At 53.4% G+C, this 25,233-nt stretch overlaps 3 protein-coding genes across 7 annotated transcripts in view; 2 read left to right on the forward strand and 1 right to left on the reverse strand.

The window, feature by feature from the left end:
* The first annotated feature begins 223 nt into the window (after nt 1-223).
* On the forward strand, nt 224-5,722 carry LOC310659504 (uncharacterized protein). Of its 3 annotated transcripts, none has more exons than XM_083403156.1 (5): nt 224-468; nt 1,905-2,276; nt 3,506-3,655; nt 4,475-4,624; nt 5,194-5,722. In XM_083403156.1, exons 2-5 carry the CDS (start codon nt 1,931-1,933, stop codon nt 5,535-5,537), a joined length of 990 nt encoding a protein of 329 aa, XP_083259282.1. In that variant the 5' UTR covers nt 224-468; nt 1,905-1,930; the 3' UTR covers nt 5,538-5,722. The 3 variants fall into 3 exon arrangements, with proteins under 3 accessions (XP_083259282.1, XP_083259284.1, XP_083259283.1); XM_083403158.1 differs by lacking the exon at nt 224-468 and adding an exon at nt 786-855; XM_083403157.1 differs by lacking the exon at nt 224-468 and having other exon boundaries at nt 1,008-2,276.
* The window catches only part of LOC310659500 (beta-1,3-galactosyltransferase 5-like), a 75,617-nt gene continuing 56,058 nt past the window's right edge, over nt 5,675-25,233 (reverse strand). The window contains exons 1-3 of one of the 3 annotated variants that reach the window (XM_083403149.1): nt 13,721-14,592; nt 8,556-9,297; nt 5,675-8,037 (exon numbers count right to left, since the gene is read on the reverse strand). In XM_083403149.1, the coding sequence (XP_083259275.1) occupies nt 7,369-8,037; nt 8,556-8,924 (1,038 nt within the window). In that variant the 5' untranslated portion in view covers nt 8,925-9,297; nt 13,721-14,592 and the 3' untranslated portion in view covers nt 5,675-7,368. Of the gene's footprint in view, nt 8,038-8,555; nt 9,298-11,867; nt 12,164-13,720; nt 14,593-25,233 lie in introns of those variants that run through there. The other 2 variants (XM_083403148.1, XM_083403150.1) reach the window with 2 other exon arrangements.
* On the forward strand, nt 12,857-25,120 carry LRPAP1 (LDL receptor related protein associated protein 1). The gene is made up of 8 exons (XM_083403139.1): nt 12,857-13,095; nt 14,620-14,764; nt 16,202-16,326; nt 19,225-19,345; nt 20,351-20,515; nt 21,425-21,507; nt 23,282-23,458; nt 24,379-25,120. The coding sequence occupies exons 1-8, from the start codon at nt 12,931-12,933 to the stop codon at nt 24,442-24,444; spliced, it is 1,047 nt and encodes a 348-aa protein (XP_083259265.1). The 5' UTR covers nt 12,857-12,930; the 3' UTR covers nt 24,445-25,120.

The following is a 25,233-nucleotide window of genomic DNA, read 5'->3' on the forward strand; positions in this document are numbered from 1 at the left end:
TCTGGAACAGTCCCACCCTGGAGCCTTGGCAGAGCAGGTGCCAGGTGAGCTGCAGGGAGCAAGCAGCTGCAAAGGCCCTCTCCCTTCTTGCCACCCTGAGAACGAGTCTGCAGCTGGATCAGGCCAGTGGCCCTCTAGCCCAGCCTCCTGTCCTGTCCTCCCAGTGGCCAGCCAGATGCCCCCAATGAAGCCCCCAAGCAGCGCCCCCTCCCTCTGCTTTCCAGCCACTGCTCTTCAGGCGCGCGGCTGCCTCTGGCCCGCGAGGCCGAGCCCGGCCATTGTGGCTGCAGCCCAAGCCGGCCGCCTCCTCCGGGGATACCCGGCCGGTCCAGGTGGGCGACCATCGCTGCCTCCCGCGGGAGCGAGTTCCGCAGTTTGACGCTGCGCTGCGCGGAGAAGGACCCTCTCCAAGCTTCCTTGGCAGCGGGCGCAGGCAGGGCTGCCTCCCGGGGCGGCCTCGGGGTCCAGGTAGGTTGGCACGGGAGGAAAAGGGCTTGGTCATTCAGGGTTGGGGTCCAGCCAGGGCGGCCGCGTTGCGCAGCTGGGAGAGGAGGGAGGCTTCCGGGGCGCAGCCAGGGGGTCCCCATGCCGCACCCCAAGGGGCTCCCCCGGCAAAGGGTCCCGTCGCGCTTGCTTGCTGGCAGAGGCGCGGCGGGTGCAGCCCCCCGACAGGCCGGGCGGGGTCGTCGTTGCTGCTGCTGCCCTCGCCGCCGCCGCGCGCGCCCTGGTCCTGCGCAGCCTCGCCCGGCCCGGCCATGCGGAGCCCCCAGCCTCGTTGCCGCGGGCGGGGGAGCGGGCGCGGCCGGGCATCCGCAGAGCCGCCGCTGGCCAGCCGGACCCCGAGCGGAGCGGCAGGTAAGGCGAGCCGGAGCCGGGAGAAGCGGGCGGGCGCGCTCGCGCTCCCTTCCCCACCGGGCGCGCGCCTTGCGCTTGGCCGGGCAGCTCAGCTGCAGCCCCGGCAGGAGGAGGATGGGCGGGCGGGCGGAGACAGGGAATCGTGTAAGACAGGGCCTCTGAGCGTGTGCAGAGCGGCGCCCGCCAGCTGCTGCGCGCTCTGGAAAAACAAAGGACTGCAGGAAGCGGCCTCGGGCCTTCAGTCCCTTCGGGGGCCAAGAAGTGGCGCAAGGAGGCCTGGCCGGGGTCGGGTGGGCAGAGAAGGTGGCCCCAGGCTGCCGCTCGCCAAGCCAAGCCCAGATAGAGTCGCAGGGGGAAATCTCCTCCGCAATTGCGGGCGCCGCTCTCCATGAACTGCGATTCCCCCATGCAGCTAGGCGGGGCTTATTCCTCTGCCTGGTCCCTCCAGCTCAGAACGCGTCCTTCTGCATGCCAGACAGGTGCCCTTCCCTCCAGACGGAGGGGCATAGCAGGCTGGCCTTGTGCTGAGTCAGAGCCATGCCGCTGAGCATTAATGACACGGGCTGGCAGAGGCTCTCTCCCAGGTTTCAGGCAGGGCCCCTTCCCAGCCCACCTGGAGATGCCAGCAGAGACCCCCTGAGCTGGGGCCCTATGTGGGAAATGGCCATTGGGCCAGGCAGAGGCTCAGCAGGTCCGGCTGGCTCAGTATTGTCACCCCAGTGGGAAGCAGGTGAGCAGGACCTGCTGCTGGGAAACTGGGAATTGTGAGGTGGGGGGAGTCCAGGAGCCACATTCAGGGATGCTGAAGAGGGAGGGAGGCAGGCAGGCAGGCTGCCAGAGGAGGGAGCTGTCTGGGGTCAAGGGTCTTGCAGCTGACAGGGGTCTCATCATTGCCTGCATGAGGGAGCCTGATGGCAGCAGCAGTCCCCCCCCCCCCACTCCAGCAGAGCTCCCTGGTTCCCAGCTGACCCTGGGACTGGCGCCCCATCTGGCTCCTTCCTGGTGCCCGCCCTGGTCCTGCGAGCCCCTTCCTTCTGCCTTCCCTGCAGGTGCCCACCCCACGGAGCCGCCCTGAATGATGCCCAGGGGCCGTGCCTGGACCCAGCAGGAGATCGCCTGCCTCCTGGCGTTCATCGGAGGCTGCCGGCAGGTGACGCTGCTGATGGCCTCCACCTCGCGCCCCAACGAGGCCCTCTGGCGAGAAATCTCCCGCCGGCTGGCCCTGGCTGGCTACAGCCGCAACGTGGCCCAGTGCCGCTCCAAGTGGAAGGCCCTTAAGCAGGCCTTCTACTCCGAGTGGGAGACCCGGAGGCAGCAGGCTGGGGGGCGACCTGCCCCACAGGCACCCCCCCACTACAAGACCATGAAGAGGATCTGGGAAGCTGCGGGGAGACCTGTCTTCGGGGAGAGGCGCCTGCCAGGTAAGGGAGCCTCCTCTCCCCCCTGCCCCCCTTCCCTAGCCAGCTTTGGGGTGGGCTTCAGGGGAGCCCTGGTCCTCTCTGCACCACCCAGGATTTGGGGTACTTGAACAGGTACTGTGGCAAAAAGAGGCAGGTGGTGGGAGAGGAGGGGTGAGAAAGCAGCTGCTCTTGCTTCCTGGGGTATTTTTCTGTCAGGAACAGGAAGGAACAAACCCTCTTAGTTTGAGCAGCTGCCATTACCTGTACAGGTTCAAACATTTTATCTACAAGAATGAGGGGAGACTCATTTTTTAAAAAAGGAGAAAGACCAGAAATGCCCTGGATTTGCAAAGGATGGAGCTGTGTGGCCTCAAGCCATGAAAATTTCTCTACTTACTGGCCCCATCTGAAGGTAACTGGGAATGCCAGTGCCCGGTCCTGGAGAATGGCTTGGGAACACAGGGGTGCATGTGGGGGTGGGGGTGGGGCGTACCCAGGCCTAATGCTTTTTTAAAAAATGGGGATCGAGTGAAGCTGGCAGAGAGAGAGAGACGCGAGCAGAAGAAAAAGGCTGGAATGGATCTGGAGCTGTGACCTGCGCCAACACCCAGCAGCAAGGCGGATCCATTCCAGCCTTTTTCTTCTGCTCGCGTCTCTCTCTGTCTTGTGGCTCTTCCTCCACCCAAGCGCCCCTTGCCACCTTGGGGGGAGACAGATCAGTGGGGCTGAGGGGCTGCTTTTATGGCTTGCATGCAAGGAGGAGGAGGGGCTGTCCCGCCCTCAGCCCCCCAGACCTGCCCTGCTTCTGCTCAGCTTGGCATGGGTCTTTTTCTCTGCAAGAACAATCTCCTGTTTGGCCTTGTAGACCACTTTTTTTTTTTTTTAAGTTATTTTGTTTCTTTACCTCTTCCTTGTCCTTTTTTATTTGCTTGTCATTCCCCACTTCCTTCGTTGAAATATGTATTTTTTTAAAAAATCCCAGAGTGCCCATCCTGATCAAATGTCCTGCTCACATCTGGGCTTGTCAACTGCTGTCCTGCTTGGTTACCTGGTTACCTTTAGTCCATTGTGTTGGACTACAGCTCCCATCAGCTCTGGGCAGCACAGCTCTGCTGCCGCCAGCATCCTATGGCCGTACATGCTGTGCCTGATGGGAGTTGTAGTCCAAACCAATGGGAGGACATAGGAAGACACCAGGTTGCCAATGGCTGTCCTATGAGATTTGCTTTACAAGTCCATTTTCCTTCCAGATCTAGGGAAACTGCCTCCCTACAAGGACAGGGGCGACCCAGAGGCCAAGCCGTCTCCATCCTTGCCTCAAGAGATGGCAGGCAGCAAAACCCAGGATCTGTGCGGTGGGAGACAGTTGACTTGCTCAGCTTCTGCGTGTCAGGCTGCTGGTAGGTGTGTAGCTGAAAGACGATGAGACAAACTCCTGGAGGAGGAGAGGGAGATCAGTGGCTACTAAGCCGTGTTGGCTCTGCTCTGCCTCTGTGGTCAGAGGCTGCAATGCTTCTGAATACAGTGCTCCCTTGGTTCTCAAACTGAATCCATTCCAGAAGTCTGTTCCAAAACCAAAGTGTTCCAAAACCAAGGTTCGCTTTCCCATAGAAAGTCATGCAAAATGGATTAATCCGTTTCAGACTTTTAAAAACAATCTCCCAAACAGCAATTTAACATGAATGTTACTATCTAAAGAGTCCCCCGATCCATAAAATGCAAGCAATAAACAATGTACACTGAAAAATGAAAGCAATAAACAATGCAGTTCACACAATCAACCAATCAGAAGCTAAACTGGGTTCCACACAGTCACACACACACACACAAAAAGAGCCACAAAAACGCAAAATAGCAGAAACACAGACCTCAGTGTAACACTCAAAACGGAAATGTGGCACTTAAATCAGAAGCATAACACTCAAAACGGAGCACGTTCAACTTCCGAAAAAAATTCACAAACTGGAACACTTACTTCCAGGTTTGCAGTGTTTGGGTTCCAAGTTGTTTGAGAACCAAGGTGCCACTGTATCATTTGCTGGAAACCACAGGAAGGGAGTCGCTCTTATTCTTGGGTCCTGATTCTGGGTTTCCCAGTGGGGCAGCTGGTTGCTGGACTAGATGGGCCCTGGCCTGATCCAGCAGGCTCTTCTTCTGCTCCTAAGGAGAGAGGGGTTGCCTGCGGAGTTGAATCACGAGCCCTTTGCCGAATCTTGCAGATTCCCCCTCGGCCTGCGAGGGCTCCTTGAGGCCCTTGCCAGAGAGCCCGGACCGGCCAGCCTGCGCTGCAGAGAAGGACTCGCCTGAGACTGTGGGAGAGGAACAGGCGGCAGCGGACGATGGGCAGCCCTCTGGGCCAGACAGTCAAGGTGAGCGTCACTTCTTTGGATTGAGTGCTCCAAAAACAGGTGGGGCTGAAAGCACCCCAACACCACTGAACAACACTTTTGTGTTTGTCTTCTGCAACTCCACTTTCTCCCAATATCCCTCGATTGTGTGTGATTTGACATGTGGCATTTCAGCCCCATCTAGGGAAAAGTTTATGTTGTTGTTTTTACAGATTTTGGGGTCCTATTGGAGGGAATGAGAAAAATGAAGAAGCCATGTACACAAACTGCCTGGGGCCCAAGTGACCCCAGAAACAACTGCTGCAGTTCCTTATTTACTTTTCATGTCTGCAGATCTCAGCTCAGAACCCCTTCTTTCCGTTTCTTCCGGGAAGAGAATGCATTCATACAAGGCAATTTGCTCGCCTTCCCTGGTGCATTTACAAATGGCATAGGACCCCCCCCCCCAAGCTTCCAAATCTCCTTTTGAAATCTACAGAAAAGGTGCCCGTTCTCTCTGGTGTTTTTGGAGAGGTCCCCCTTGGGTGGTGTCTCTGCCCTGGCTCCCTGACCCCCTGACCCTTGCTCCCGCCTCCTCTCTCCCCTCGCAGGGTCCGGCATCGTCAGCCTCCTGCAGAGCATGCAGCAGATCCTGGTGCAGATCCTGCGCACGTCGCGGCAGCAGCAGCTCCTCCTGGAAAGCCTGGCCAGCGACACCGTCTCCCACCTGCACGTCATCTCGGACAACCTGGTGCAGGTGGGCGAGACTCTGCACGAGTTGCTGCTCCACAGCCACGCGCACTCGGCCGATCCGTACGGCATGTGCACCCCTCTCCACGGGGGCCCATCCCAGCCCTGTTCCCCGGGGGCCCCACCTGCCTCTCCCCTCCTCAAGGAAGAAGCTTGGCTGCTACCTGCCGCCGGCTTCCGACCTCACGGCTCGGCCCCACCCTGAGCCCCCTCCCTCTCCCAAGTTTTTGAGACTCCATCCGAGTTGGGCAGGCGCAGCACGAGGGACTCCATTTGCCCCTCTGTGCCGGGGGGGGGGCATTTTCCAAGGTCAGTGTTTGTACCCTTACAGAAAAGCCTCCAGACTTTTGTAAAATTTTATTTTTTCAATAAAATTTAAAAATGAGGAAATGCATTATACCTCTTTCCTGCGCAGAAACATCAGAGTGGTGTTCAGAAATGGAGGGCTGAGAATATCCTGGCATGCTTGGGAGGGATGTGCTTGTCTACTCTTCTCCTTGACATCCTAGCTTTCAAGGTGCAGGGATTTATTTATTTACAGTGGAACCTCGGGTTGCGGACATAATCCATGACGGAGGCACATCCGCAACCCGCAGCGTTTGTAACCTGCAGCACCGCATCCACGCATGTGCATGGCGCGATTTGGTGCTTCTGCATGAGCGGTGAAACCTGGAAGTAGTCCTTTCCGGTACTTCCGGGTTTCCCATGGTCCGCAACTTGAAAACACATAACGTACAAGTGTTTGTAACCCGAGGTACCACTGTATTGGTTTTACTTCAATTTTACAAGCCTTTGCCTACAGTCTGAAGTGGTGTGACACAGGCTTATTCCACAGGAGAAGCCGAACCGTTTCTGAACAGAAGCTATTGCTGCAAAGTTACCCGCCTTGAAGGCAATAAAAGGCAGATAGCACCCCCCAAAGGAGGAAGCAACCCTCCGTCCACCAGGACTCATGACTCTGGGTCTTTCTGGTGGCACTGAAGGGCCAAGGGCTGTGTGCGCTTGCCCCCCAGCCCCCCAGCGTGGGGAGGGAATATCTTGCCCCATTCATTTCCAGCTTGCAGCAGCAACAAGCTGAGCTGATTGTTCCAAGATGGGGGGTGGGGATGTCTCCTCCTGGAAAGAACCACTTTACTGATTAGAAACCACAACTGGGCTATAAAATACCGGGAGGAGCTGAGATGAGTTTCTAGTTGAAATTAGTAATCCTAATGAGTAATATTAGGATTAGTTGTTGATTAGGATTAGGGTTAGGATTAGCATGTGTTGTTAATAATGCCTGTTTGTAGAATCTCAAAATTGTAGTTTGGGAAAGGACTCAAAGGCTCATTTAGTACGACCTCTGCAATGCAAGAATTGCTGCTAAAATGCAGGAAATGCAGCTAAAATGTGGGAATCGCAGCTATTCAGTGCCTCTCAGTCCCTCTCTCACATGCCTGGAGGTAGGCTGTGCTGAAATAGGTCGGGTGTGCGTGTGCCTGAGTGGCTCCTGGCAAAACAGCCGCCCCCTCTGCTCCCTGAAGTGCCACTATACGTGTGAGGGGAGGGCGTTTTGCTGGCTGATGCAGAGTTTCTGCAGGCTTCGCAGTCCTCATCCTGGCTGCTGCAACAGGCACAAAACACCCAGTGCTGGATCACATCCTCCAGGTATGGGACGCTCCTGGTTCAAGTCCAGTGACAAAGCCCTCCATCTGCCTGGGATGTTGGAGAGCTGCTGCCGGTCAGAGTGGGCCGTGTTGGGCCAGATGGGCCAAGGGTGCCTGGCAGCCTTGAAGGTGGAGCCTCGTTTCTTCCTGGGGCTCCCCTTCTTGCCAAGAGGCCCTTGGCACATCTGGGCTCTGCTGGGCCCACAGAATCTTGTTTGTTTCCTTCATATCCCACCTTTCTGCCAAAATGCCAGCTGGACTTGCTTTCTCTAGCGGGAGACTGGTGTTGGGGAAGGAGCCTGAGGAGGGCAGCGCTAGGCTCTTGCTGCGATCCGCACTCGGAGCAGGAGGAGGGCAAGGCCCCCGACCCCCAATGCTGCGTTCTCCAGCTCACCACCTGGTGACCTCCGGCCTGTCTCTGCAGGCGTGCTGGGCTTCCCGCATTCTCTGCGTGGCCAGCTCCTGCTCTGGCGCACTCAGGCTGTGGACCACCATCAGGTAGCGGAAGTTGCACACTCGCCACCTGGCGTTCTGCTTGGCAAAGCGGGCGCTGGACTTGGGCCGCAGCCCGGCCCGCTGAGCCAAGATGCCCACGTAGGCGTCTTCCACCGGGATGGGGGGGACGCTCTCTGCCGCCCGCAGGACCCTCGCGGCTGCGTCCAGGGACAGGATGTAGCCGATGCCGCTGGCGTACGGCGGGTATTCTTCCGGGGAATAGGCTTCCCTCGGCACGTACCACTTGCTGGAGGGATGCCGGATGACTTTCCGCTTCTCCCGGGGAAAGACGGAGCCTGCATAGAGGCCGCTCCGGAGGGTGTTTTGCCTGGCCAGGAACTCCGGCAGCCGCTCAGTGTTGACAAAGCAGTCATCGTCCGTCTTGAGGAGGTAGCTGGGCCGGCAGTGGCCGAGGGCCCACCGGACGCCATGCAGGACCTTCAAGGTGAGGTTGCGGTAGGTGTCCAGGTAATTCCCCACCAGGACATCCCCAAAGTCCTCCTGCTCTTGCTGGATCTGCCGGGAGGCCCCCTCACCTGCGCCCTGGCCTACCAGGAACACCACCTGCCAAAGAAGTTGAAAAATATCTTCATGTATGCGACAACGGCGGCGAGAGTCTTAATAGTACAAGGATGGAAGACTGAGGAAATCCCGACTAAAGAATCGTGGCAAGGGAAACTGATGACTATGCAGAATTGGCCAAATTGACACATAAACTACGGGACAAGGATAACTGTGACTTTAAAGATGAATGGGAACCCTTTACAAAGTATCTAAAGATGCAGCAAAGTGAATTGGACTCCTTGGCAGGTTTTGAATAAACACTCATAAACCTTTTATTGATAATAACCAGTTAGACAAATTAAGGATTCATACAATTTTGTAACATGCAGAGAATAGCATTTATAGAGAAACCAGAGATTGGAACTGAGGGAAGTCAAGGGGGGTGGGGCGGGGGGGGTTGTTTATGGGAGGGAGGGGTGGGGGGAAATGAGGGGGGAAATTAAGGATGGTATGTTTTAAGATAATATGTTTTGTTTAAATTCCTAATAAAAAATGTTTTTTAAAAAAGGGAACACGACCTGCCACGGGTAAGGCTGGGGCTTCTCTTGTGCAGCCCAGGTCCTCCGTATCACCTGCCGGGATTCCGCGTTTCCTGGGGCCGACGTCACGAGGATTAAGAGCACCTGCCCAGGCTCACAGTGCGGCTCCCAGGCAGCTTCTGAGAACAGAGGCCCAAAGTCCACCCCCTGGGGGGCTGCCTTTCCGGCTCCAGAGTGGGTCCTCTGGGGGGGCTCCTGCCAGGCAGCAAAGAAAGGGCTGGAGGCCCCCAGCAGCCTCTGCGCCCCATCGGCCAGGAGCAGGAGGCACCAGAGCGGGATGGAGGAGAGCAGGAGACAGAGGCAGGCCAGACCCTTTGAGCCCCAGGGGCGCCATGGGGAGTGGGGCATGGCAGTCCCGGCAGCCTCTGGTCACATCCTGCCGCTCGAGGCAAGGAGACGCAGCTGGGCAGGAGTGCTGGCCTTTGCTCTCGCCTGTTGGGCGCAGGCTGGCCGGCCAAAGGGCAGCTGCGAGAGGGAGGAGATCTGCAGGGGCCGAGGCCAAGCGCCACCCGACCTCTGACTACGGCAGCCAAGGCCCAAGGGGGATTGGGGCGCCACAGGCAGGCCGAGAGGGGGCTCTCCAGAATGCCACCTGCAGGCCCTTCATTTCGGCTGCCCGGAGGGAGGGCAAATAGGAAGGACGCTTTGTGTGGCTGGGCGGCAGATCTGTGATGGTCATCGATGCTCCTGGCCTGGGCCTGTCCTGCTCCTCTTGCATTTCCTAAGCAAAAGAAAAAAAGGCAAATCTCACGAGGAGGGGATACGTCTTCGCACAGCGCCTAGTCAAACGATGGAACTCCCTCCTGCAAATTGGATGGCTTGAAAAGAGGATGGGACACATTCCTGGAGGAGAAGACGGAATTCCAGAATTCTTCTGGAACCCCCAAGAGAGAAGGGGGCTGTTCTTGTGCTGGAATCCTGCCTCTGGATTTTCCCATGACTGCATCTGCTTGGCCCCCGTGAGAACAAGGTGCTGGACCCGATGGGCCCCCTTTGCCTTGATCCAGGGGGCTCTTCTAACCAGGGCTGGATTGAGGTTTGAGGAGGCCCTTAGCTCCTGAAGGGAATGGGGCCCTTTCTATGTCCAGCTGTCCTTTGTCAACAATGAATTGTCACTGTTTTCTGTGTCGAATATATGCTATACCAGGCATAGGCAAACTCGGCCCTGCAGATGTTTTGGGACTACAGCTCCCATCATCTCTAGCTAACAGGACCAGTGGTCAGGGATGATGAGAACTGTAGTCTCAAAACATCTAGAGGGCCGAGTTTGCCTATGCCTGTGCTATATGGACCTGATAAGTATCTAAAGCCATCTGCACGTAACAAAATATGTATTTTATCAAAATAATTGTTGAAATACAATTGAAATACAATTGAGAAGTATATTAATATAATATAGGGACGCGGGTGGCGCTGTGGGTTAGAATGGTGGTTCGAATCCCTGCGACAGGGTGAGCTCCCGTTGCTCAGTCCCTGCTCCTGCCAACCTAGCCGTTCGAAAGCACGTCCCAAGTGCAAGTAGATAAATAGGTACTGCTCTGGTGGGAAGGTAAACGGCGTTTCAGTGCGCTGCTCTGGTTCACCAGAAGCGGCTTAGTCATGCTGGCCACATGACCTGGAAGCTGTCGGCCAATAAAGCGAGATGAGCGCCGCAACCCCAGTCATCCGCAACTGGACCTAATGGTCAGGGGTCCCTTAACCTTTACCTAATAGGTATCTAAAGCCATTTGCACCTAACAAAATATGTATTTTATCAAAGTAGTTGTTGAACTGAAATACAATTGAGAAGCTGTATGTTAATATATCTTATATTTTGGAAATGTACATCCAGGGTTTTTTTCCTTTAAATTTTTTGGGGGCCCCCAAGAGGGTGGGGCCCTAAGCTAGAGCTTGTTTAAAAGGTAAAGGGACCCCTGACCATTAGGTCCAGTCGTTGCCGACTCTGGGATTGCAGCACTCATCTCGCTTTACTGGCCGAGGGAGCCGGCATACAGCTTCTGGGTCATGTGGCCAGCAGGACTAAGCCGCTTCTGGCGAACCAGAGCAGCACACAGAAACCGCGCTTACCTTCCCGCCAGAGCGGTACCTATTTATCTGCTTGCACTTTGACGTGCTTTCGAACTGCTAGGTGGGCAGGAAGAGCTTGTTTAGCTCAGACGTCAACCCGGCCCTGCTTCTTCCTCTGCACCAGGACATCCACAAGGAGGGCCAGGTTGCCCCAAGGAGGACCCCTTCCTGCCTGGGGGACACTTCCCTCCCACTGGACAGACGCGGCTGCTGGCGGCCCCTGAGCCTGGGCGGGGAGGGGTCTCTGGGGCTGGGCTCCTGCCTGGGGGCTTCCCCCTGGGGCCCCCTGCTTGGCCCCTGATCCAGCAGCCACACTCTTCTGAGGCTCCCATCGAGCCTCCAGCTGCAGAGGCAGTTTATCCCTGACCCGGCCACAGTGACCCATGCGACGGTCACCTCCAGGCTTGACTACTGTAATTCATTCTATGTGGGGCTGCCCTTGAAGCTGACCCAGAAACTCCAGTGGGTGCAGAATGCTGCAGCGAGGCTCCTCACGGGGTCTCTGCCATGAGAGCATATTCACCCAGTGCTTTTCCAGCTGCACTGGCTCCCGGTGGAGTACAGAGTCAGATTTAAGGTGCTGCTTTTGACCTTTAAAGCCCTTCATGGCCTAGGACCCTCGTACCTACGGGACCGCCTCTCCTGGTATGCCCCACGGAGAGCCTCAAGGTCCATAAATAGCAACACCCTAGTGGTCCCGGGCCCTAAGGAAGTTAGATTGGCTTCAACCAGAGCCAGGGCCTTTTCAACTCTGGCTCCTGCCTGGTGGAATGCTCTGCCTCGTGAGACCAGGGCCCTGCAGAATCTGATTTCTTTCCGCAGGGCCTGTAAGACGGAGTTGTTCCGCCTGGCCTTTGGCTTGGAGCCAGTTTGATTCCCTCCCTCCCTCTCTTTCTTTTTTCTTTTCCTTCTCCTCCTGCGATGAGGCTACATTTTAATATTTTAATGTTCCATTATTTTAATGTTGTACTTTACTTTTGTTTTAAGTTGTAATCATTCATCTTGTTTTATTATTGCTTGTAAGCCGCTCTGAGCCCGGCCTTGGCTGGGGAGGGCGGGGTATAAATAAATATTATTATTATTATCATTATTATTATTATCCATCAGCCAGGCTCTTCTGAGGCTCCCAGTGAATTTCCAGCTGCAGCGGCAGTCTATCTACAGGGGGCGGGGCTTGGAGTCCTTACGAGGGGCGGGGCCACGTTTGCTCCTCCCTCGGCGCACCTGGTTGCCCCGGCAACGAAAGGCGGCGCCGCCCACTCCTTTCCGAAGGTAGAGCGAGGCCCCTGGCTGGGCTGCCGCTCCCGAGGCCCAGATGGACGGGTCTTTGGCCAATAGCTGCCGCGAGGTTCTTGCAAGAGACCAATTGGGGAGAGGAGAGGGAGGGGCGCCTGTCGGGGATCCCGCCCAATCGGAAAGCGGCAGGGACGCCGCAGAGATAAGAAAGTAGAGGTGCAGCAGCGCCGGCTGCGTGTGAGGCAGACTCCCCTCTCAAATGTTCACGTTGCGGGAGAGACAATGAAAGTGGCTCCGCAAGAAATGCCAAGAATAGAAGAATGGCGGGTGAAGATTCTGGATTTTTGGAGCTGACCAGACGGGAATAATCCGCGACCAGAAAGAAAAGAGGATTGGAAGAAATTTAAGGCATATCTAGCTCAATATTGTGATAGAAGATAAAGAGAAAATTCTTGGAACTAATAAATAGGCTTAGGGGTAGAACAAGAATATAGGATAGTAAACTTTAAGGACTAGATTATTAATAAAGGAGAAGAGGTTAGTAAATGAAAGGAGTTAATATTATTAGAAATGTGAATTTGGAGAACTGTTATACAGGTGATATAATGAGCTTCAGTTAGAGGGGATTCGAGGAAGTCAGTTATCAATGTAGTGAGAATTAGGTAATTGAAGAAACATTTTTTCTTTGTATTTATTATTGTGTAATGTGGTTTTCTTTGTTGAGTGTTTTGTTAGGGTATTTTGGGGGTAAATGTCGAAAATCAATTTAAAAAATGGGGGGGGGAGGAAGACGCCCCACTCTGAGGCTGCGCGCAGGAGGAGGCGTCGGCAGCAGCAGCAGCAGCTCTCTCTCTCCTTTTCCTATCTCTATGGGTGACGGCAGGAGGAGGACGTCCTTTCCTCCCCTCCTTTCCCCTTCTTAACCAATCAGCAAGCCGCCCGTGTCCGGCTGTTGGGACGGGCGAGAGAGGGCGCGGTGCATCCCGGGAGGCGTAGTTCTCCTGGCCCGAGCGCTCCTCCGCTCTCCGCTCGGCGCGTTTTGGGCCCCGCGATGCTCCGGGCGCGGCTCCTCTTGGCGCTGCTGGCCGCGCAGGCGGCGGCGGGAGGCAAGTACTCGCGGGAGGCCAACGAGGAGGCCAAGGCGGCGGCGGCGGAGGCGCCCCCCGCGGAGTTCCGCCTGGTCAAGCTGAGCCAGGTGTGGGCGAAGGCGCAGCGGGTGAGTCGGAAAGGGACCCCGGGGGGCATCCAGCCCAACCCCCGCCAGCTCCGCCGGGAAACCCCCCCCGACGTCACGGGATCCCCCCTCGGAAGGGAGCCCCCCCTGGAAACCTCCAAGGAAAGGGAGGCCAGCACCTTCCCGCCGTCGAAGGGGGGGCGTTGCTTGATGGTTCTTGGGGGGCTCCCTTCCGACGCTCTGGGGCGAGGGGGTATCCCGTGACGTCGGGCTCTCCTTCTCGGGGGGTTTCCCAGCGGAGATCGTCCTGCTGAGATTACTGCGCCCCCGACGTCACGGGATCCCCCCCCCCAAGAACCATCTAGTCCAGCCCCTGGAAATGCGGGGCTCCGACCTCGCCTGGGAAACCCCCAAGGAAGGGGAGGCCGGCACCTTCCCACCGTCGAGGGGGGGGGCGTTGCTTGGTGGTTCTTGGGGGGCTCCCTTCCGACGCTCTGGGGCGAGGGGGTATCCCGTGACGTCGGGCTCTCCTTCTCGGGGGGTTTCCCAGCGGAGCTGGCCCAGCTGGGAAAGGACCCCCCCCCCCCAAGAAGCATCTAGTCCAGCCCCTGGAAATGCGGGGCTCCGACCTCGCCTGGGAAACCCCCAAGGAAGGGGAGGCCGGCACCTTCCCGCCGTCGAAGGGGCGCGTTGCTTGTGTCTTTCGGGTTCTTTGCTATTTGTAAGCCGCTCTGGGGTTCGTTGGAACGGAAAGCGGCGCAGGAATGCAAAAGAAATCCGATTTCGTATTCAGAAAGTTACTCCTAACGCCGAGTCGGAGCCTCCATTCTCGCAACGAACCCTCCCCGGAGGAGCGGCCCCTGCTGGCTTCCTTCGGGCCACTTGGCGGCTCGGCTCTGGAAGACCCCCAGCGGGGAAAGAGTTGCCCCCCCCCCCGCCTGCTGGGAAAGGTGCTGGGGGAGGGTCCGGCAACGTCTCCTGGATCCAGGCGGCCGAGGCCGGACGGGGCTGGCGCCCCGCTCGATGGCGGATCACTGGGTTAATCTTTAGCCGGATCCCGCCTGGACGGCGCCCGGAGGGGTTAATCTTCAGCCGCCCCACCGGCTGGTGGTCTCTCCAAGGTGCCTGGTCGCCCTCCGATGGACTGGTCTGGAGGGGAGGAGGCGCATTACAAGGGGGGCGAAAATCCAGTCTGAACAGGCGAGCAATGAGTAGGGTCCCTCCGTCGTTGTTTTTTAAAAGCCTGCATCTTTCTCGTCCATTTAGGGCAGGTCCGGTTGCGGGGTGATTTTGGCAAGAGGTCTTGTCAGTGGGAGAGGGGGCAAGCAGGGAGGCAGCATCAAGGCAGTCTGGCCCCTTCCTCCATCTCGCCGGTCCCCCTCCCCACTGCCACAGCTGAATACCTCCCCAGAAGGGAGTCTTGTTCATGCTTTTTCCCACCCGAAGAATGGAGAAGACTCTTCATGCAGCAGATCTTCCTCTAGGGAAGCTGAACACCACTTGAATTTGATTCTCGGTTCAACTGATTCAGACCCTCCTCTCCCCAAATGCCTTCTGTTTTTGCAGCTCCACCTCTCTGCTGTTAAATTGGCAGAGCTACACAGCGATCTAAAAATTCAGGAGAAGGATGAGCTGAGCTGGAAGAAACTGAAGGCCGAAGGGCTGGATGAAGATGGAGAGAAGGAAGCCAAGCTCAGGCGCAATCTAAATGGTAAAGAATTGCTCCCTTCTGTAGACCTGGCTTTGGGTCACTGAGGCTTTTTAAAAGAAACCCCAAATAAATAGGAAAACTACCCCTTCCCATTAGCTGTCTAATGCATTCAGACAGGCTGTGGTGCAGTGATAATTGAGAACCCTGTTGGCTACAAACTCACTGATGCATCTGGTGTGAAAAGATCTAAGAGGCTGTGGGAGCAGCTTTCGTTCATCTGGGTTCTTTGCATGGAAGCTCCCCTCTGAGTCACTGCAGAACTTCCTGCAAAGTGTTTTGCAATTTAACCAGCTCTGTGTTCTACAAAAATTCCTGAGCAAGCACTGGCTCTTGTGGAGCTGGCTGCAAGCTGTGGGCTGCTTCAAGTTCAGCTCTTGCCTGAGTTTTCGTTCTGCTAGGTTTTCCCAGGTGGAGGCAAATGTCCCATTGTCTGCCTGGCTGGCTGCTTCTGGGCGTTGCTTTGCTGAGTCAGACCAAAGTCCCTTTAACCCAGGATTCTGTCTCCCATAATGGCACATTAGATGCTTATGGGGGCAATGGACTGCTCCCTGGAAAATGGCCAGTGGTCCACTAATTGTGGCTTTTCCCACCTCTGGCAAAGTGAACAAACAGGCCTGGCAGATAAGGGTCCCTGAATATTTTTTGATCTTGCTTCTGATATACAAAAAAAAGAAAAGGGTGTTGGCTTTTAAGGTCCAACTCCCCACCAAGGGACCTGGTACCCCCCCCCCCAAGTTCATTATCAGTCAGAGAAGAATCATTGGAGGCAGGAGCAAGGAAGAAAGCAAGGCAGATCTTTATTTTTCTGTTGCAACAGAGTCCCTCCCCCCAGAACTTGCAAGGAGGTGAGGACCCAGAACAAAGGTGTGTAGCAACTTTCAAAGGCTTTATAAATTGCCCAGCCCCTTAGCCAAAGACCAGCCAAAAGCACCATGCACCACAAAAATGGGTTGCACATGTAACTCATGCCAAGCTGAGAGCTCAGGTTTCAGCAACACATTTGCAAGTCTGAGATTTGAACAATACCAGATCCTTGTTTTTCCTGGCTTGCCAGAGCATCCATTGAAATGCTGCATGCACAGGTACAGAATCTATTGACATAAGATTGGGTCCCAATCCTAACAAGATGTTTGTCTATTAACAGGGCTTCAGACTTTCAAATATAAAGACTGCTGGCTGTGGAGGAAGGTTTTAGCAAGGACTTCACTTCCTTCTGTCTGTTTGGAAGTGGGTCTCCCAGTCTAGCTGGAGGCTAAAGATGGCCTTGCTTTTGCTCTTGAACTGTCTAATACTCTCAAATAAAGTGTCTGTTTTACCAGAAAACATTTCTTAAATTGTTGAAGGGTGAAGGATCCCGGGGGGGGGGGGTTAGGGGGAGGGGTGCCTGCTATGTGTGTGTTCTTTGAAATTCGTGCAACCCTTCTGTTGCCCCTCCAGTGATTCTGGCCAAGTATGGAATGGATGGGAAGAAAGACACGCAGCTGGGAGACACAAACTACGTCAAAGACAGCCTGGAGAACGACGTGCTCGATGACCCCCGGCTGGAGAAGCTCTGGAACAAGGTCTGCCTTTGAATGTGCTTTGTTTTTGCTGGGGGGGGGGTGATCCTGTTGTGTCCACAATGTCAGCAGGTGTGTGGATCCAGCCCCTGAATTGCTAGTCTAATAGGAATGCCAGCACAGGGAGAAGTGATCAGCAGTTGGGGGGGCATTAAACCCTAATGCTGTACCTGCAGATTTCCCCCCTGCAAATGCAGAGGCCCCTCCCCCACCCCAGAAAGACTCACATCTGATTCCAGAGCTCGGCTGTAGTGATAGATAGATAGATATCAAGGGGAACCATCAGTTTTTGGAGCATTCCGCCCTCCCCTAATTCTGCCCTGAAGATGCCTCCCAGCCTAAGTCTTGCAAGGGAAATTCATCTCTGACGGATAGTGACCTTGGGAGACTCCTGAGTCCTTTAAGAAGGGGAGTGGGTCCATTAAAGGGGCACCCCCTATTTTCTGGTGACAGTTCCACTTCACACATTTTTTGCTAGCTGGAAGAAGCTTCTTGGCCCTGACGGCTGTGCTCTCTCTCCACTGCCAGAATCTCTATGCCTATTATAACTGCTCCCTTTTCCTTATACCAGAGCCCATGTAGAGTCCTTAAGTGGGTTCCCTGTTGGTAGGAGCAAATAACAGAGGTCAGCCAGAGAATACTGAGAAGCAAAGGAGCTAGTAAGCCTGATCTTTATTAAAGTGTTGCAATAGGGTCCCTCGCTCCCCCCACGCAAGAAGGGAGAAGAGGAACCCAGAACATTCATGTGCAAGCTTTTTGAAATAGCTTGACTCAGGGGTCAGCAGACTTTTTTAGCAGGGTGCCGGTCCACTGTCCCTCAGACCTTGTGGGGGTCCGGACTATATTTTTTTGGTGGGGGAAATGAACAAATTCCTATGCCCCACAAATAACCCAGAGGTGCATTTTAAATAAAAGGACACATTCTACTCACGTAAGAACACACTGATTTCTGGACCGTCCGTGGGCTGGATTTAGAAGCCGATTGGGCCGGATCTGGTCCCCAGGCCTTAGTTTGCCTGCAAATGGCTTGACTTTTGAAATTGCCCCACCTGGGATGGTGGGAAGTCCTGATGTTCATAGAAATCTCTATATATGGATATGTATTTGGTATTGTTACAAGTTTGCATTTGTAAAATCAAATAAAAACGATTTCAAAAAAGAAAAGAAAAAAAAATTGCCCCACCTGTAGCTCAAGACCATCCCCCAAAACATCATCCATACATCACAGAAGGAGGTGGTCTTCAGCAGAAATTTGAGTGTGCTGCTTCTCTCCTGTCTGCCAGGATACCTGATAAGGCCTTATCACTTGCCTTTTCTGGTAGCCTGGCCATTCCTTGGGAGATGGTAGATCCTTAGTTCCTGAATCTCTTACGCATATTGAGAGTGTGCTCAGCTTAACATATACTTGTCAGGATGTATTCGAAAAGGGAGGTGTAAGCAGCCCCTACAGTCCAAAGACCATTGGGAAGCTTTCCCCTTCTCCTTCCTCCTTGCAGAGAAATATCTGAGGTCCATTTGGGAGAGTCAAAATGGCTTCAGGATTGTTCTCCTGTACTATTTCAGACACGTGGTTTATATACTTATGTACGAGTTTGCCTTGTACATTTATGAACATTTATGAACATTAGAAGTCCCATAACACCCCCTAATTTGGGTTGCTGGGAATCCCCTTTGGCCTAATCCTGCAGGCTCCTCCTGCATTATTACGCCCGGTCTCTCCGAGGGAGGGGTGAGGGGGACATCGTTCCTCCTGCCCTTCTCCTTGGTTCCCAGTTCTTTTGCTTCCCTTGAGTCAGGGACCGTGGAAATTAGGAACGGCAGTTGTGGATTTTCTGCACCAACTGGGAGGGCTGGACTAAATGACTTTTGAGGTCCCTCCCAGCGCTGATTCCTCAGCTCCAACATAACCAGTGGCAATTTTCTGTCCGCAAAGGTGAGAGAGGAAACATTGCGCCTCCATGACGTTCTCTCACCCTGATCAGTTGTGTTCTTCTTGCTGTTGGCTGTTCTGGGGAACTGAAGGCATCTGGCCTGCAATTGCCTCGCCCCAGAATCAGGTGCCTCAAAAGAGGATTTCCAGGGAGAGAAAATTTGTAGGACAAAGCAGCGGGACTCAAAGAAATTTTGTGTGCCGCACATTGTAGTCCAACACCTTCCAAAACAGGATATTCCACAAAACGCTGCGTCTCTGCCCAGTTGGCAAAGTGTGGGATTACCCTTGTTACGGGGAAAATCTAGGTGTGAGGCTGCTCAGTCACCCAGCTGGTCGGGCAGAGAATAAAGGAAGGATTCCAGCCACCTACCAGAGCAAATAGCTGTAGTTTATTGCGCATCAGGTTCAAAGAGGAATTTTGAACCCCGAGAATGGGGTGACAAGGACTTTTAGAACTTTCCCACCATATCCCAGAATACAGTTCGTACAGCATCATTGCTACATCATTGACATGTCACAAAAGGGGAGGGGTTAATCTTGGCAAACATGTCCAGACAAGTCCTTGGTACAAGATTAGCCTAAGCAGACATGGCAGGGCAAGACTCAGGTATAAGATTAGCATAGACAAACACTTCTGAAGTCCCACCACCCAAAGTACAATAGAACTTCCTTTGCATGTCTGGTGATGGGATTAGGCTTTCCTTGGCCAACAATCAGCTCAGCAATTGTCCTCTGGGCACTTCCTGGAGTCCTTTTTCAAGGGGAAAACAGCTTTGGAATGGAGGAAGCTGGCAAAGGAGTTCATTTTGTATGATTGTTAAAGCTCGGTAACTTCCCTGAGCTGTCAAGTTGAAAGGATACATTCAGGCATAATATTTGGAACATTTAACAACTTTAAAGATGCTCCCCTCCTCCGTAATTTCCGTAACCCCCTCCTGCTACTGTTCTTCCTTGGATCTCTCTTCAAGGCCAAAACTTCAGGCAAGTTCACCGAGGAAGAGCTGGACAAGCTGTGGCGGGAGTTCAGGCACCACAAAGAGAAAGTCCAGGACTACAACATCTTGCTGGAGACCGTCAGTCGGACGGAAGGTATTTCTACCCCTCCTGCCACCCCCTTTTTTGGAAATAATTTTTATTCATCTTTCATTAATAACACTCCAATTGATAGAATATCATATCTTACCACATCAAAATACAAATAATAAAGCCAATTATACAATCCAAATTATATATTTTAATTAGACTTCCCATGTTTTGGCTGGTCAAGAGAAAATTTTTTATTTCTTGTTACTGCTTTTTCTCTATTGTTTATTCCCAATATCATAGTTCCGATCTTAATCCTTTATCTTATCTTAACAGCCGCTGGTGTTAGACTTTCACCTCCTGCCCCCCCCTTGACCCCCTTAGGTAATCCCACCCCTCACTCTGGGACAGGGTGGATTTGATTTAAATCAAATTGATTTAAATCATGATTTAAATCACTAGTCAGTAAGACTTGATTTAAGTCATTTCTTTTATGGAAAGACTCATTCTTCCATATTTACAACCAGATGAAGGTTTCATTTTTGGAACAATAAATTTTCAGAGTCGTCTTTACAGTTACATCGAAAATGATTTGAAATACATAGGCAGAGAATTATGAAATTAAGTTAACTGTTTATATTTGGGCAACTTTTCTGCTGTGCTTGATTGGAAGGAGAAAAATAATCATTTCCTTAATAACAATTTAAACAATTTATTTAACTAAATGATAACATTATAGCATATGTATCCATGTTTGTTAACTGATGTGGTTAAACAATGTTTTTTAAAAAACACACGCCTTAGACTGAGTTTTAGCAAACATGAAAAACTTAAAACAAATCTTTTTTCCCTGATGAATAGCATTTGGACTATAAAAACAGAAAATCTTTAGAAAGACTTTTCCTCTGAAAGCATTTTATTTTAAAAATCCGGTTTAAATAAAAAAAATTAGATTTTTTTAAAATTTATTTTAAAAAACCATTGATTTTTATCCCCCCTGCTTTGGGAGCCTTCTCCCACCTGCGGCTTCCTCCGGCTGATGGTGCTTTCCGTTTCGCCCCCCCCCCCCAGACATCCACAAGAACCTGATCTCCGGCCTGGAAGAGGAGGAGATTCCCCGCAAGCACGACCTGCTGCACCAGAAGCACTCTGAGCTCAAGGAGAAGCTGCACAGCATCAACCAGGGCTTTGAGCGGCTGCGCAGGGTCACCCACCAGGGCTATGACGACTCCAGCGGTAGGTCTCCCCCCCCCCCCCGCTTGCACCTGTGAGTTATGGGTCTTGGCCAGGGGTCAGCAAACCTTTTCAGCAGGGGGGCCAGCCCACTGTCCCTCAGACCTTGTGGGGGGCGGACTATAATTTTTTGGGGGAAATGAACGAATTCCTATGCCCCACAAATAACTCGGAGATGCATTTTAAATAAAAGGACACATTCTACTCGTGTAAAAACACGCCGATTCCCAGACTGTCCGTGGGCCGGATTGAGAAGGCGATAGGGCCAGATCCGGCCCCCGGGCCATAGTTTGCCTACCCCTGGTCTTGGCCAATCCCTCATCGTTGCCTTCACAAATTCCACACCTGTCCTCTCGCATTGGAGAAAGATCTGCTTTTGACCCCCCCCCCTCCTTGGCAGCCCTGTGTGATTCCAGGTGATCGTTTGGGGGAACCGCTTGGGCGCCCGTGAGGAGCGGCGGCATTTGGGCTGGGAGGGAGGCAGCAGGGAGGGTGGTTGTCTAGGCAACGGGGCAGGGAAGCCGATGTGCCTGGATGCTGTGGCTGGAAGTCGCAGGATGGGGGCTTGCAGGGGGCTGTGGGGCTGCTGTCTTGCTTGGGGGCTGCTTCTCTTTGGGGGCACCTGGTTGCCCACTGCAGGAGCCAGCATCCTGGACCATGTGGGCCCCCTTTGGCCTGATCCTGATGCAGCCAGCCGCTCTCCTGAGGTTTTCCCTCTCTCACTCTTTGAACAATTGAAATAAGATGGCCAGAACTCCAGGAGCTTCTCAGCTGGAGGTTAATAGAGGGGAGATACTTTCTCTTTTCGTGCACAAGTATTTCCTGGGTGCAGAACAAAGAGCAGTGAAGCCTTTTTGCAATCCAGCTGCCGCTGTTTGAGTTTCCACACAGAAATCTCCTTTGTCCCTCCAGAATTTGAGGAGCCCCGGGTGATTGACTTGTGGGATCTGGCGAAATCCACCAATTTCACAGAGAAAGAGCTGGAATCGCTTCGGGTATGTTGGCGTCAACCTCTCTGGTTTGGGGGCTTTTCTGGCCTAATTCTGACCATCCTCTTGGCCGAGACACAAATGCCTTCTTGCTTCAACATTTGGAGGGAGCAGGGGCTCCGGTTGGGTGCCTTGCGCTGCGGTAATCGGGAGCGATGGCTGGGATCTGGAAGAGCTGCGTTTCGAAGGGGCCCCAGACTGATTTGTAACAAATGCCTCCGTCTGAAAAATGCTTTGCGTTCCTTGCTCTCTGTCCTTCCTTGGTTCTCTCTGGGTGGCTGAGGGTTCAAAGGATCATGGGGGGGGGGAGTGCTGTGACATGGGGGATGTGATCAATGAGAGGCAACAAGTACAACATTCCTTGCAATGCTAGAGAAGACACGCGAGGGAATGTTTGGTCCAGCCAGTTGAAACTTCCTGTTCCTCCTGGCTGGAGCATCCTTCCTTTGCATGTGATAGAAAGTGGGCGTGACCTCACCTGTCCAGGTAACAAAAGGACGAGTCACGCAGCACACCTCTCTCTTTATGACTTTCTTCTTTGTTTGACCGGCTTCTAGCTAGGACTGCTCTGTTAGCTCTCAGCTATCAGAAGCACTGGGATTATTCCCCCATATGGGGTAGAGCCACATGTACAGTGGTACCCCGCAAGACGAATGCCTCGCAAGACGAAAAACTCGCTAGACGAAAGGGTTTTCCGTTTTTTGAGTCGTTCCGAAAGACGAGTTTCCCTATGGGCTTGCTTCGCAAGACGAAACGTCTTGCGAGTTCTTGCGAGTTTGTTTCCTTTATCTTTAAGCCGCTTATAGCCGCTAAGCCGCTACTAGCTGTGCTTCGCAAGATGAAAAAACCGCAAGACGAAGAGCCTAGCGGAATAGATTATTTTCGTCTTGCGAGGCACCACTGTACATATTTATAACTAAGTCTGCCTTCAGGGAGCCGACTGTGAACTGATGTAAGTAAACTTTTATTGACTTTGAATAAGATGGTGGCATCTTTATTCTTTTGAAGGATTCAAGGGAATTTACCAGGAACGTACAATTCAATCTGAGACAGACTGAATTGTGTAATAGTGAAAGGCTCACACGAGCCTGCAACCAGCTATCTGCTGTGCATGTAAAAAGGGGAATGTAACTCTGCTAAGTAAAGGAACTTGCTAGCACAAGTTAAAGGTAAAGTGACCCCTGACCATTAGGTCCAGTCGTGGCCGACTCTGGGGTTGCAGCGCTCATCTCACTTTACTGGCCGAGGGAGCCGGTGTACAGCTTCCGGGTCATGTGGCCAGCAGGACTAAGCCGCTTCTGGCGAACCAGATCAGCGCATGGAAATGCCGTTTACCTTCCTGCCAGAGTGGTACCTATTTATCTACTTGCACTTTGACGTGCTTTCGAACTGCTAGGTTGGCAGGAGCAGGGACCGAGCAACGGGAGCTCACTCCGTTGTGGGGATTTGAACCACCGACCTTCTGATCAGCAAGTCCTAGGCTCTGTGGTTTAACCCACAGCGCCACCTGCATCACTAGCAAGTGAGGAAGGATATTAATGAACAATATATCCTCTCCTGCCACCCTCAACATTCCTGCCTGACATGGGTGTGTTCTCCGTCCTTCCTTGGTTCTCTGGGTGCAAAGGATTGTGTGTGTTTGGGGGGTTGCTGTGACATGGGTGCTGAGGACCTCCTCAAGGGCACGGGACGCCGCCATGCCCACCTGCGTATTTATCGTAAAGCCCTTTGAGCTCTTTCAGCTACTGATAAAAGGAAGCGATGTCTCCTGCTTTTCTAGGAAGAGCTGAAGCACTTTGAGGCGAAGGTGGAGAAGCACCACCATTACCAGAAGCAGCTGGAGATTTCGCACCAGAAGATGAGGCACATTGAAGGGCTGGGAGACGAGGAGCATCTCAGCCGCAACAAGGAGAAGACCGCCATGCTGGAGGAGAAGACCAAGGAGCTGGGCTACAAGGTGCACAGGGGAGCCTCTGGGAGGGGAGGGGGTCCAGGAGCCCCCGTTCTTCACCCCCCCCCCCCGCACATTCATCTGGGGGTGCTCTGTGGTCTCAGGGAGAGGCGGGAAATCTGAGCCAGCCTTGTTTGAGGGGAGACAGCGCTGGAGATGGAACGGGGTGTGAGTGCCTTCCTCAGGGATCTTCTTGTCTGCAAATGCACAGGCGCTGCTGGTCCCAAGGCAATGTCCTTCCAGCACCCCAAGATCCTAAGAACTGCTCCCCCCAACCCCCCCTCGACACCTCGCTGCTCTTCCTCAGACCCCCTTCCAGAATGGCTTTGGCCTTGCACTGCTTGCATGTGTCTGGGCAGGATTCCTTGGGGCAGCCGTATTCAAGTAGCAGGAGCAAGCAGCTGTTTGCCTCTTTGCTGAGCTGCACCCATATTCGCAAAACCTCTTGGTGTTTTGCAACTTTCTGACTAGTTGCAGGACCTTAGCCAGACCTAGCAGAGTAAATGCAGAGTTCATGACAGCAATTGGCGACTTGGCTGCAGACAGGATGGACGAAGCAGGAACCAGGAACTTGTAGTTAGATGTTTATTATATACAGTGGACTAGTTACAGGAACAGAAGAGAACACGGATCTTTGACTAGCTCTCTCAGACATGACTCACAACTCCTACACTGACACTGAACCACAGAACTCCCGAACTCTCACATTCCAGTCAGTAGGCCATAAATCATCATTGCCGTGAGAGAGCTTGACCAATGAGGGAGCTGTCTCCATGCCTCTGTATCACCAGGCAGACTTACTCCTTCACATTGCCTTGGCTGTCTGCCAAACCCTAATTGACTAATTGTGTGTGAAGCTGCCCGTATTCAGATTCCCAACAAACCATTCCTGTACGCTGACATGCACCTGTCTCTTGTCTTCTCAGGTCAAGAAACATCTTCAGGACTTGTCCACCAGAATTTCCAGAGGCCTTCAGCACAATGAACTTTGAAACTTCCTTGTTCTCGTAGGATCTCTGTACAGTGATCAAAATCAGTATATCCCGAGGTTTATATAATTACTTCAGATTCTGGTGCAAATTGTCTTTGGTACAGCCACCGCCTTCCTAGTTTCTCTCCTAATCATTCATATCGGTGAATCTTTGAAGACTCTGGGCATGCAGGCCTCCAAGCACTGCAGAACAGAAGGCTTTGAAGTGTGAGAGAGGGGTGTGGAAGGGAAGGGAAGGGTCGGAGAAGTCACTTAACTGCTAGGAAGCACATTGGCAGGTTGCTAAAGATTTTCATGCACTGTGTTGATTTCTCCTCCTGAATAAAGGAGCAAAATAGCCGTGAGCCCCTGAGCCTAGAAGAACCGTGATAATGTGTGCCTTTGCTGTGGCACCTGCAAGGACCAAGTTGTTGTGTGTGCAAAGTATGCGGTACAAAAGGGCCCCAGAGCGACTGGCCAAATAGGCAGAATCCCCGAGAGCGTTGGGCAGACCTTTTCCTCCAAGGGGGGGCTGGCTGACTCCTGGGGTAACTGAGGCTGCCTGTGGGCTGGTTTCCCTTGAGAGCATGTTGGGAACTGGGGGGAGTTGCACTGCTAGGAATGACACTGAGTAGCTTGGGCACTTTTGTTTAATTCTGTGTTTCTGTTACATTTTGCGAAATAAATGGTCCGACTGAGGTCTTGGTCTTGTAATGATTGCAGGAGCTTCGCTGCGCTGGAGGGCTTGTCGTTTTCTCTGGGCTTTCCATCTCCCAGCGGCTGGCAAGATGACACAGTTGGGGGAAACAGG

This window comes from Podarcis tiliguerta (genome assembly GCF_965153285.1).
Source record: "Podarcis tiliguerta genome assembly, chromosome: 11".
NCBI lineage: Eukaryota > Metazoa > Chordata > Lepidosauria > Squamata > Lacertidae > Podarcis > Podarcis tiliguerta.

Excerpts from the sequence above, each read along its gene's own strand:
- LOC310659504 (XM_083403156.1), top strand. The coding sequence starts at position 1,931 with ATGATGCCCAGGGGCCGTGCCTGGACCCAGCAGGAGATCGCCTGCCTC. Across the intron at positions 3,656-4,474 it reads TTCTGCGTGTCAGGCTGCTG|ATTCCCCCTCGGCCTGCGAG; the intron begins GTAGGTGTGTAG and ends CGAATCTTGCAG. Across the intron at positions 4,625-5,193 it reads CTCTGGGCCAGACAGTCAAG|GGTCCGGCATCGTCAGCCTC; the intron begins GTGAGCGTCACT and ends CTCCCCTCGCAG.
- LRPAP1 (XM_083403139.1), top strand. The coding sequence starts at position 12,931 with ATGCTCCGGGCGCGGCTCCTCTTGGCGCTGCTGGCCGCGCAGGCGGCG. Across the intron at positions 20,516-21,424 it reads GGGCTATGACGACTCCAGCG|AATTTGAGGAGCCCCGGGTG; the intron begins GTAGGTCTCCCC and ends TTGTCCCTCCAG. Across the intron at positions 23,459-24,378 it reads CCAAGGAGCTGGGCTACAAG|GTCAAGAAACATCTTCAGGA; the intron begins GTGCACAGGGGA and ends TTGTCTTCTCAG.